Here is a 12799-nt window from a genome sequence, read left to right on the forward strand (position 1 = left end):
AGGAATGAGGGACTTATCTCACAAATAGTGAGGTTTTAATGTTTTGGCTAACAGGAAAAATCTTTGAAGCCACAGACATACAAAGAAACATTAAAAGAATACTGCAGTTTCTGCTAAATCCAAACAAGGTGACACAAAACCATCATAAACACACATTTACATGAAAAAGAGGTGGCAACAAATTTGTAAAACAACCATAAAATGTGGGGAAAGTACGCTGTGAATTGACCTTGACTTCAAAAATAACATTTCCCTGACACAAATACTGCACTAACATCAGTAAGAAAACAAGCTTCTGAGTGTGTCCTCTTCCTGGAAGCTTTGGTATCGAAATCGCAGAATTGAAAGAGATGATGGAGGCTGCAGTATTTGTAGGACAATGCTTCATTTATTCTCATCTACTCAAAATCAGCTGCTTTGGTCCAAGTAGATGAGGGGACATCAATTCTATTTTATTTTTTTTGTAAACAGCAAAGGGTTGTTCTAATCAATGTCTTTTTCATACCTACATTAAGGTCAGACTTTTTATAAATACAGTCACAGGAAGTTGCTTATTCTGACATGGAGACAACAAACAGCAGAATTAACAAGGAGATAATGCATTGAGTTGATCGTGGAGCGCTTCTGTAGTGTCAGGTTTAGTAGCAGGCAGCTGTATGTGCTTTCAGAGAAAACCTGACAGTTCAGCATTTGAATGATACCAGGCATGTTTTCACAGAAGTGTCTGTCCTTAAAATCAAAGTGAAAAGAGTTGGTCATGTGATCTCTCCTGTTGGAAGGACGACTGTGGTGGTGGTGGGGGTCTGGATGAGGAGGGTGACACGCTGCGAATTGCCTGGGTGCTGTGGTCTGCTGCCTTCGCACGGTCTTCAAGAAACTTATCAAACTCTAAAAAAAATAAAAGGAAAGAAAAGAGAGTAGAATGTAGTGGTGCCTGTGTGTGCATGTTAATACTCAAGAGATGAAACTGCACTGCAAAAAAAATGAAATCATATCAAGTGTTTTTGTCTTATTTTCAGCAAAAATGTCCTTTTAGACCTAATATGAGAAAAATGTCTTATTTCAAGTTATTTAAAGACAAAAATGAGGTCTAAATTGCCTGAAACAAGTAGAAAAAATCTGCCAGACTTATTTTAGACCTATTATAAATAAGACATTTTTCTGGACTTGTCAGGTGAATGTGGTTCATATCAAATCTAAAAAGACATTTTTACTAAAAACAAGAGAAAAACACTTGATAAGATTTCAGTTTTTTGCAGTTTGAATAACGTATCATTTTTTAAACGACAAAGCAGAAAAGACCTCACCTTCACTGGACACTCCCTCACTGACTGAAGACTGGTCTGCCTGCATGTGCAAAAACAGCAAAACACAACTTAAAATAGGCTTTACTTATCAAACATCACATTCTTTCCTCTAATACGATCCATGCAGACAAACGGACTCTGTCTTACCATATCAGAAGATAACCATTTGTCAATATCACTCTTCAGAGAGTTTTTTGCTGGGGGCATCTAAAGAGTTTACAAAGAAGAGAAAAATAGAGTTATTGTCATATATCCTCATCTGACATTTCGCTTTACAGTTTTTATTTGAAATGACAGTGTTATGGCATTGAACTGACCCCTCCTGTGACATGCAACCTGGTATCCAGAGCTCCAGCGAGGCCCTCTACAGCACCGGGGTCTTCATACCTGACACTGGGGACACATTTCAATGCAGTGACTTTTCTGGATATAATATATCATGCACCAAGTATGCTTTTTACATTTTCTGACTCACAAAAGCAGTTTTGTTTTTTTAAGAAGACCTTTCATGCGTGGCATTTGGGAATGGGTACTGAATTGGGTACTTTTTTTAGGTACCGACCAAATTCTGTCTTAAGTACCTGGAACCGATTCACGTAAAATCAAAAGGTACCATGTTTAGGTACCTAAACTCATCCTTGGGACTGTGAGGGAGAGGAAAAGTAGGTGATTTGCCATGCTGGACATGAACACAACATTGCAAGTTTATATATTGCAGAATGAATATGTTAAATTGAAAAAGAATATATTTTATTTATAACATACAATTTTTTTTTAACCACATTAACACAGAAAATTGGTACCGTTGAGTACCAGTACCGATTGCCAGGTATCGGTACAGTATCGTTTTAAATGTGAAAGGTACCCATCCCTAGCGGCATTAAAGTATCAAGTGCTTTCAGTATAATGCAAACTGTGGATATCCAACCGACACCTGCCTGAGTAACTAAGTCACTTCAGTCCTAGAAATCAGGCTTAAAACTCATTAGCTATGTAAAAAAATATTCTGCAACATTTCTATTAAATTCTAATAATTTATAATTTTTTAATTTCTTTTTTTTAAAATCGAGTTATCCCCATTTACCTTTTCCTCTGCTCTGCCAGGGAGCTGCCTCGCGTCTGGGCAAACATGTCAAACTCTTCCTCCTCTTCTGCAGGATGAGAAGGATAAGTTGTTAGGCCACAAGTGAAAAAAAAATCTATCTGGTGTCTAACGAGATCAACGTATACCATATGAAAATGAATAAAGCTAGCTCTTGTACTTTTTCCATTTTTATTCTCTATTGTTAATTTTGAGTATTGAAAACAGGAAGTTTGAACCTGGATCATAAAAGTTCCAACTCTTTGATTGTCTAATTCCTGCACCGCACCATGCTACACATACAGCTTTCAACTCTAAACACATTGCATCGTCCCTTAAAGTATTTCCTTGAATTCTCTACTTTAACTGGTGATGTCTTATGTTGTGCAACATTTCATGGATCCTCTGCTGAATCACGCTCTGTGCAACTATAAAATACTGTCAACTATAACTTGAAGTGCAGGAATCTGGTACAATTTTTTTTTGAGTGCCCATGCAGAGCAGCCATTAGACAAAGTAGCACCCACTGTGGTTTGATGATTGTCGTTGAGCAGCCCATGTGCTGACTGCTGGTTGGCTGGTTTCTGTGATGACAGCAGGTTGGTTGGGTGCTGCTGGCTCAGGACTGAGGTCAATGAGGCTTTGGCTTGTGGTAGAGCTCTGTTAGAGAGAACATACAACACATGTGGTGTGTGACTTAATCTTCAGAGCAGAAATGAAAGTTTCCTGGTTTATGATATTACGATAGCTTTGACTTACTTGTTGATTATTTGTCATTTGTGCCTTGTTCAGTCTGTCAAACCTAAAAAACAGTTATCCCCCAGTTAGTATAAATTTAGCAACAACACAGTAGACGCCTCTAAAAATCTTAGAACTGGCATGTTCAGTTAAAGGCAACTCAACAGCACACCTCTCATAACGGATGAATGCATTGTTGAGTTCATCGTTGATCACGAGTAGCTCTTCAATAAAACCTTCGTCCAACAGCTGGGGGATGAGCTCCACCACTCGAGTCTGCATGTTTTTACACACAGAGTACAGCTGCTGCTTGGACAGAAAGGGGAGAGATAGAGTACTTCTTAAAGATAACAGCATAGAAAAAGCTTTATGTCATATTAATTTTAGAATCCAGCGCTATTTAATGACAGGACGCACATAAAATAACCACTTTTTTTACATCTCACCCAATACTTTGACATGTAACTTAAGTTAGTCATGAGGTCTCAGCTCAAAACATGCATCAGTAAATGCTGTGCAGACTGTTCTTACAGACACCTATGCACACAGAAAGGCAAACAAACCTGCAGCAGCTCTGAATCATCATGCTGGATCTGTCCAGGTATGAGCTCGTTCAGCATTTCTGACATCACAGTGAGGTTCCCCTTTATCAGAGCGATGTCATTCCTTAGCTTCTGCTCCTGGGTAAGATAACAAAAACATGAAGCCACAATGCAAAACCTGACATCTAAGCAAGTATTTGTGAATTTATTTTAATATTTAATTTTAGAAAATCTAATTGGATCTAATACAAGCCACGTTCACCTGACGGGTCCAGAAAAACATCTTGTTTTAAGACATTTAAAGAAAAAATGTTTGCCTGAATTGCATGTTAAGATCAAAAATCCTGCCATTGAGGTAAGAACAATGAATTTGTTTAGTTTCTTGAAGTAAGAACTTAATTCTATAGCAAGAAACTTGACAAGCAAAATTCCAGACCCTCCTAGAAGATTTTTAACCTTTCCAAGGAACTGGGGTGAACTTTTGTTTTTCAATATCTTGAAATAAGAAATTATTGTTGACTTGTCAGGTGATTGTGGCTCATATTAAGTCGAATAAGACAATTTTACTAAAAATAACAAGATGGATGGAAACTAAACTCACAGCCGATAAATACCTACATAGCTCTTCCAGTGCCTTGAATAAGGAAAGAGCTATACATTCAGAAAAACTGATGAATGTTTTCCTCATCAGAAGCTCTCAACTCAGAAAAACAATAAGGACTTCATCTTTGAGAAGAGGAGAAAGTGGGATCTGACAGACAGGTGTTTTTAGGCAGTAGTACCTGCTCAGCAGAGAGCCCGGCTGGTCCCTCACTGGGATGGACTGTAGGGGGAGTAGTCTCTGGGGGAACACTGGGTGGTTGTTGTGGCTCTGGCTGTGTGGGTGCAGGATCATGGTCTGTGTCAGCTGTCCCGTTTTCTGGGATACTCTGCAAGATAAAGTAAGAGACTGAGAGTAAGATATGGTGTAAAATGTGATTTATCTACATGCATCAGGTAAGATGGGCTATTCTTACTTTGTAGATTGTCTTACCCTGTTTGGAGTGTGGATGGGGGAGAGAGCATCCAGGTCCGTCATGGGAAACTCCAGGCCTCGTCTCCTCAAGTCATCGTACACATACACCACCCCTGCCAGGGAGGGGGAGCTGCGAAACGCATCGGCCCAAGACTGTGAGTGGGAATGAGAGCATTTGATCAGATATTGGATGGACCATCCCAAATAGATTAGAGCACAGTAGTGTTACAGCACACAGCATGATGGCCAATGCAAAAATGCATGAGAGAAGAAAACAAGAAAAACAACATTCCTGAATGTCTCCTCTTATCTTTCCAGTGTCTGTGACCTTTGTAGACTAGATATGGATGTTAATACCAGAAACACAAGACGACAAATAGAAAAAGATGGCTGTACCGTTCATCACTATAAAACATTATATACTAAATATGAGAAGTCAAACATAGTCTTGGATCAAATGAATTATTTTGAAGCATTAATAAGAAATCACTTCAATCATCATTTATTCTGTCATTTGTACTTTTAAGTTGCCAATATGCACAGTTGTGCGCACAAGTTAGGGCACCCCTTTAAAAACAGCATATTTTATATATTGAAATATTAATATGGGATAAAGACAATATTATAAGGAAACAATTATGCATAGTTAACATTTTATTTTATAAATTGAACGGAATTACAAAAATAAAAAACATCATTTTTGGCATGTGCAAAAGTCCAGGGACCCTACAGCATCAGTACCGTCAGTACTTAGTGAGACCCCCTCTGGCAGATATCAGTTTGTAAACACTTTTTATGGCCAGCAACAAGTTTCTGGATTTGATTACTTGGGATTTTTCCCCATTTTTCCTTGCAAAAGGCCTCCAGTTCTGCAATATTCTTGGGTCGACTTGCATGCACAGCTCTTTTAAGATCCACCCATAGATTTTTAATGATGTTTAAGTCTGGAGACTGTGAAGGCCATTCCAAAAACTTCAGCTTGTGTTTCTTTGGGTAGTCCATGGCGGATTTTGGGGTATGCTTAGGAGCATTTTCCTGTTGTAGAACATCCTCTTTGCTAGTTTCAGCTTCTTTACAGATGCTGTGATATTTGCCTCCAGAATTTTTCGGTATTTAATGAAATCAATTCTTCCACCTGAGCAATGCTTCCTGTTCCACTGGCTGCAACACAACCCCAGACCACGATGGATCCACCCACATATTTAACAGTTGGCAAGGTGTTCGTTTTATAAAACGTTGCTCAGTTCCTCAGTTTCCCTCACCTGCCATCTCTTAATTATACCTCGCACTGTGGAAACTTTAAGCTGAAGACGCTTTGCTATCTTCTCGTAGCCCTCCCCAGCATTGTGGGTATCAATAACTTTAATTTTTTCTGTCTTACACAGTTTCTTAGAGGAACCCATGGTTGCTGAGTGTTTGCACAAGGTTTGTGAAGTTGCCATTTTTAAAAAACCCTGAAACTGGCACCAGCTGGTGCTCCACAATGACAAGCGCGAAAAACAAACAGCAACACGTCTCACCCAGGTAGACAAGGAAAAGGCAAATCAGGAAAACTTAAAATCGGCAATATCAGACCACTGCAAACGTGAAAACCACATAATGGACTGGGACAAATCAACAATAATCGGGTCAGAAAGCAACAAATACAAAAGATGGATAAAAGAATCAATAGAGATCAGAAAACGGGGAAAGGACACCATCAACAGGGATGAAGGAGCCTTCCAGCTCTCGCATACCTGGGACACACTTCTCCAGAGGCCGTCAGGCAACGGGGGGCGTAGCTGGCTGGCGGGACAGACTACGTGATCAATCTGTCCCGCCAGCTACTACCGGAAACAGCTGACAAAAAGACACCACACAGCTGTCTGGATGACAGCTTCTGAAGAAGACGGCAGTGTGCACGTCAAAACATGTCAAGGTGAAAAATACCTTTTTTGTCTTTGAAAAGAACACTAAAAGAGTTAAGATTTCAAAGAAGACAAGATGAATCTAATCAGTAACATAATGACAAGTGTTGACACATGCTTCTGGACTAATGAGCTGGTAAAGGTCTGAGCTTGTAAAAACAATCTGACACTTTGAAACTCTTTTGCACATGCCAAAATGATGTTTTTTATTTTTGTAATTTTGTGCAATTTCTAAAAAATACATAATTATAACATTGTGTTTTTTCTAATATACCAGAGAGACTATAAATATGACTTTTATTTCTTAATATATAAAATATGCTGTTTTTAAAGGGGTGCCCTGACTCTCGCACACAACTGTAACTCTTTAACCCTGAAATATTGGTTCAATGGGTTTCAGAGCTGTTCAAACAAGGTAACGTAAACAACCTGAATGAGGCTGAGCACCCGGTCGTGGAGGGCAGTCGGGGGGTTGTATTTTGGAAGAATAGAGCGCACCAACACTCCTTCAACAAACTCCTGTGAAGCCACCAGGACTTGGAAACGGTGGCCACAGTTCTTCACACAGGTCTCAAGAACCTGAAAAGGATACAGTCCATAAATAAAAATTCACACAGTGATTCAATTTCTGGTCATAATTTCCACTGGAGTTAAGCTTCTTCTCATAATGTCTCACTTTGTTCTGTAAAATAAGACCTCAGAGAAGATTTAACCACTTGTGTAAGAAACTTGCTGAAACCATCGCCTGTAGGCCGAAAGCCAATCAGGACAAAGGTCATTCTGGCCTTCATATTACTCTTTGACCCTGAAATTCTCAACTGAGGAGTGAATGAATATAAACTCTATTACTCACTGTGAGTGCCAACATTATTTCTCTGAAGTTTTTGTTTCCCACAATTCTCTTCTTGATAGCTTTCACAGCATCTCTTGGCCTGTTCAGAATAAAAACAAACTTGGATCAGTTATAGAGTTTGTCTTGATTCTTCCTCTTGATATTCAAACATGAGAATAATAAATTACCATTTTCCTAAAAAAAGACAAATGTGTCTTCTTTGACAAAATAATGAAACTTCAAATGGCTTCACCGCTTATATTCACAAATGAATAAAAAAGACACTGTTCTGTGAATGTTACTATACACGTCAATCTACACATTTGTAGTCTACACAAACTGTAAAACAATGAGTTCATTCTCAAACATAAGTGGGTCAGCCAGTTTCATATTGTTGCAAAACATAAAAAGAAGACATAAAAATACAGAAGAAGTAAAAAATCTAGATTAGATTAAGAGGGTGAATAAAATCCACCATCAAAGCAAAGTGCATAGTTCTCAGTAAAACCATGGTTTAGTAATGCGTCTACTCTACCCCTCGTCTGTCTCGTTGATGATGTCACATATCTCCATGTTCAGGCCCCAGTCGTCTGACTGCAGGAGCCCGCTGGTCGCTCGTTCTGTCATCAGAGGAGATCACAATCATTTTGATTTGGCAACAGAAACATTTTGCAAGAAGACGACTTGCTCACATTTGCTTCCCAATATCTGGAGAACACCAAGAATCATACAGGCCCCTGACTTTTTTTAGATGCGTTTTATAAATAACCCTGGGACACAGAATTATGTAGCATATGTCAGAATTGAAAGAAAAACATAAAAACAAAACTGGCTTTGAACTACTTGAAGTCAACAGAGAAATAATTTCATTCGTAAGGACCTGCCTGTAGCGGTAGGATAATTTTGTCATATCTGTGACTCTTAGGCAGATGCACTTTTCTGTTTTTGAAGCTACACTAACGCCCTTAAAAGGTTTGACTCCATTCAAGCATTGATTCAGAACAAACTGTTGCTGACCAAATTATCAAAACCTGCAGTTAAAGCAGTTTTTCCAGAGCAGAAACTTTTGCATGTAACACCCTGTGAATGTATATGATTACTAGCTTAGAGTAGGAAATGTACTCACCCTAGAATACAGATCACAGCTGACATGAAACGTGAGGCTTATTGTAAACTGTAAGGAAAACTTGTATGCCTCATTGAATTTACTATTTACTCCAATGTGTTCATTAACTCTGTGGTAAAATCTGTTTGCTTTAGTGTGTTGAGGAGTTGGGCTCTCGCTGTATGTAACAACAGCTCTTTAAAGGCGTGAACACATATGAGAATTATAAGAAGCTGAAAACCAAAATACAATGAGCTGAAAGATGCTAAAGGGGAAAGCCTTTTGTTGGTCAATCAATCTTTAGTCTTTCTTTTTGTCAGGCATTAGTTCATAAATATTCTTATTAGAGACCTTAGAAAAAGAGCAACCCACTCGCTGACATAGCTCGAGCCAATTCTTAGCGAACACAGTGATAGTTGATCAATTATAAAAGCCTTTTTGTGATATTTAGCCTTGATTCCACATGGAGTCTTGTGTGGATGTGGTTCAATAAACATTGGCTGACTTATTGACTGAAGACAATACCTGCAAGAAGCATTGCAAAATAAAGCAAAGTCGTATTTTATGCTGCTTTCCCGTAACTTGTTTATGGTTATCAGCCAACACAGAAATGGAGTTCAGTGTAAAAATGTATTTACCTCGACACTATTTAGCAATCAAAGCCAGCTTTCTTTGGACCTCACTGGCTTCTCGTAAGTCTCTAAATCTCCTTCATTCCTTTCCACTAACCCCCCCACACACTTCTCTAAACTCTTATCCCTGCTTTCCCCCAATCCCTTTTGATTCTCTCCCCCTCCTCACATCCACTCCCTCCCTGTTGCCTCTCTCCTTCCCCAGCTCCCTCCTCTTCATGTGACTGTCAGCTGCTTCTGTTCTCAGAAGTAGCTAAAGCCTTTCTGACATGAATATGTGAGAAAGTCAGTGGAGGAGATGAGAGGAGGGGAGGCTTGGGGCGGTAGTGTAGGATTGTTCACTGTTATAATGGCTGATTACACATCTTCCTCAACATCGGCCTCTACCTATTCATGTCTGATGTTAAAACTTTACTTGTTAGTTAAGGGGTTCAAAAGCAACCTGGCACCACTGTGCACTAACACTGCAGCCCAATAATTTCCTGACAAGTCTAATTATTGTTAAAGAGATCCAGAGACAATTCTCTGTCGGTGCAAACTCGGAAAACTGCCTCAGAGAAACACATCAGTGATTGAGGAAGTGAGAGTGAGTGACTCATCGATTCGCCAACTGAGTTGTCGCTTGTCTTGTAGCAACCAACCACACAGCAGAGTAAGGACCTAAGACCCGCCTTTGTCACGTCATTGGCTTTACAAACTTCTTTTGATGTTTAGTCAAATTTGGAGTTTATTATTGAACTTCCTGGAAAATTAAAAGCAAAATTGAAAGTGTCTTTTACATGTGTTACATTACAGGTAGTTTGGTTTGATGTGGAGTGACACATTATTGCAAATTTCGCCCATTTCAAGTTATTAAAAATTTCCTCCAACAGAGAAAAATACCTGGCATAACGTTGAGAGGCAGACTCACCGATTCTCTGTCCGACAGGCGTTGAATATGGGTTTCCGATGAGAAACTCCATCTTTTCCCCGAGTGAAAACATCTTCGTAGATGGAAAATGTCCACAATACGGGAAATAGTCACCGTTAACTTTACTCTGAGGTGTTTCCTTTTGCTTTCAGTGTCTGCCGCTGCCTCCAGTGCGCACTGGCTTTCTCTGAGGGGTCACGTGAAAACTCACGCAGAGCCAGGAAACGGCAACACGGAGGCGCTGAGCAGACCGGAGCAATCAGCTCTTCACATGATGATGGAGACAACGTCTCATGGAGGTATTGGCTGTTTGTAAATGTTAATCATTTTGTAAGCAGGGGGAGATTTTATTTTTAGCTGAGTTATGTTTCATTACTACAACCAAGACTGACGGATTCTTACATGATAGACATAACAACATTACAGTAATTACGGTTATTACCTATTTTGAAATGGTTACCCAGATGTGATCACCATCATTCTTTTCCTGGCTAATCTGGATATGTCAATAAAAAAGAAAAAGAAATCTCTTTTTTTTTTTTTTTTTTTTTTTTTTTTTTTTTTTTTTTAAAAAGGTCTTAAAATCGATAGGAGTTTTTCTATGTGGTGTATGGTTTTCAGTTAACAGGTGGTTTACTTAGGAATTAAGCTTTTACATGCAGCTGGCCTCTGCTTTCTTTTCATTAGAGAAAAATGATGTGATTAATTACATTTAGTTGTCTCCAGGTTGATAATACGAGTTATGAAATTGATTTTGTGTCATGAAAAGCAACAAAGCAGGTCCTATACTAACGTTGTTACACTTAGGCTAGGTGATGTATTGTGATAGGGCTGATCAAGGTTTTGAAAGCAGGATTTACTTCAGTTGTGTCTCTACATTGTGTGCCATAAATATTGTTTTTAATTATCACTCATCTTAATCATTTTCTTAATACTATGATTACATTTTCATTTCCTATGGCTAAATTTTATCTAACACTGGGATTTCTTTCTTCCGTTCTTTAAAAAATAAAAAAAAGTTTTCATCCTAACCTAAAAGTGTGACTTGAAATACTATTAGTTATTAGTATATGATACGAAAAACAAATGTGGTTTTCAGTAAGGAATATCAAAAACCCCTGTAGAACACAGGACACACCTGTTGTTGACCATCAAATTTGGGTAGGTTCAAGTATGATTTTCACATATTATTTTACTCTGGTGATTATGACAGTACTTTTCTGAATATTCGGATAATAAAATTCAGAAACAGGTTAAATATGACAGACTTTTATAGGTCATAAGTTCCAGGCTTGACAATAAATTTAGCATGGGTGTGGAGTTTAGATCAATCTGATACCTAATATGGCTGCTGCCATTCAGGTTGGTATTATCTGAGCCTTTTTTACCCTGTACTGTAAACTCAGGGATCAATATCATGACATTTTAGTGTAAAGATCTGTTTACACATGGTATCTAAGCTCGGTAACTGAGTTTTGTAAGAACAAAAACAAACAAACTATCAAAAAATAATGATGATAATAATAATCCTCTCCTTAACCTTAACACGGTCCAGGCAGATGTCTGTCTAACATGAGTCTTATTCTGCTCTAAGTTTTTGCCTGTTAAAAGAAATTTGGTAGCAACCTTTACCTTGTCTGTCCTCTGGGGTCAGGTGTTTATCATCAAGCATTGCCCTACTACTGGCTAACTGTCACTTCAGGCACTTGAAAGATCCAAAACACTGGCAGCTCTATGCAGTGCATCAGCCACTCTCTCTGAAACTGTGTTCATCTTTACACCAGCTGTCCAAATATTTTTTGTGCATGATAATGGATGTAGCCCCTTAGAGTTTTTTAGTCCTTCTCACCTGCTGTCACAGCTCAACACATCTGAATTCAATCAGTTTTGAGCAGTTGTGAGGAACTCTTGGCGTGTGTTGGCTTAAGCAAACTTTGCCGATTTTGTATTGTACATTTGGATTTTTTTCAACCCAAATTTCGCCCTGTTTATTTTTATTTTTATTTTATTTTTTTAACTGCCAAATGTATCATTTATTGAGTCCTTGCTGTTATGATGTTAGATAAATTCTACCACATGGCAGTGTTCACGGACAAAAGTCATAAAAATGTAGAGAAAAACAGACTTTATTCTGATGGTCTTGTTAGCTTTTGAAGGTCAAAAAATAAATAAATAAACAAACAAAATGAGCTCTGTAAAAGTGTACCAGCCTACTTTAACTTCCCAGGGACCCTGTATACTCATATGAGGACATCACATATCTGCCTCTTGGACCCTTGATGCTTCATTTTTTAAAACTTTGATCTAGTAGCCATTAAGGAACACTTATTTTTTGGTGATATCACAGCATTACACCCATCACAGGGCAAACAAGATGACAGGAAAGCACTTCTACAGCAGTAAGTAAAATAGAGTAAGGTAATAAATAAATAAATAAATAAATAAATAAATAAATAAATAAATAAATAAATAAATAAATAAATAAATCTGAGTGAAACCAGTGTGTTTACTGCATGCAATAACCCATAACTTCCTGTAAAAACAACAAGTTTAGTTATTCTGTAGTATTAGGTCTCACGTATAGCAAGGAGAAATGAAACATGCACTGCACAAAAGCTTAGGTCTCAGGTGGGTATTACTGTTGACATCTAATTACCTGTATGCATGATTTACCACTAGATGGCAGCATTGAATATACAGTTTCTCAGACCAACTGTGATTTCTGCTGTT

General features: G+C 38.3%; 1 protein-coding gene across 1 annotated transcript; it reads right to left on the reverse strand.

The window, feature by feature from the left end:
- Nucleotides 1-46: 46 nt before the first annotated feature.
- Nucleotides 47-10323, reverse strand: LOC141784348 (target of Myb1 membrane trafficking protein). Its single transcript, XM_074662170.1, has 15 exons — nt 10070-10323; nt 7958-8042; nt 7444-7522; nt 7020-7169; nt 4702-4836; nt 4451-4597; nt 3690-3806; nt 3299-3432; nt 3148-3190; nt 2916-3048; nt 2392-2458; nt 1625-1700; nt 1455-1514; nt 1308-1347; nt 47-888 (listed from the first exon to the last, which is right to left on the reverse strand). Exons 1-15 carry the CDS (start codon nt 10140-10142, stop codon nt 737-739), a joined length of 1491 nt encoding a protein of 496 aa, XP_074518271.1. The 5' UTR covers nt 10143-10323; the 3' UTR covers nt 47-736.
- Between the last annotated feature and the right edge of the window lie 2476 nt (nt 10324-12799).

This window comes from Halichoeres trimaculatus, unplaced genomic scaffold (assembly GCF_033239565.1).
Source record: "Halichoeres trimaculatus isolate MK-OKI-2021-1 unplaced genomic scaffold, fHalTri1.1 fHalTri1_scaffold_2, whole genome shotgun sequence".
Taxonomy (NCBI): Eukaryota; Metazoa; Chordata; class Actinopteri; order Labriformes; family Labridae; genus Halichoeres; species Halichoeres trimaculatus.

What these genes read in the sequence shown, in the direction of transcription:
- LOC141784348 (XM_074662170.1), bottom strand. Translation starts at nt 10,142, where the DNA reads ATGTTTTCACTCGGGGAAAAGATGGAGTTTCTCATCGGAAACCCATAT. An exon ending in ATCAACGAGACAGACGAGGG is followed by an intron (nt 7,523 to 7,957) that starts GTAGAGTAGACG and finishes TATTCTGAACAG; the next exon opens with GCCAAGAGATGCTGTGAAAG. An exon ending in GGTTGCATGTCACAGGAGGG is followed by an intron (nt 1,515 to 1,624) that starts GTCAGTTCAATG and finishes TAAACTCTTTAG; the next exon opens with ATGCCCCCAGCAAAAAACTC.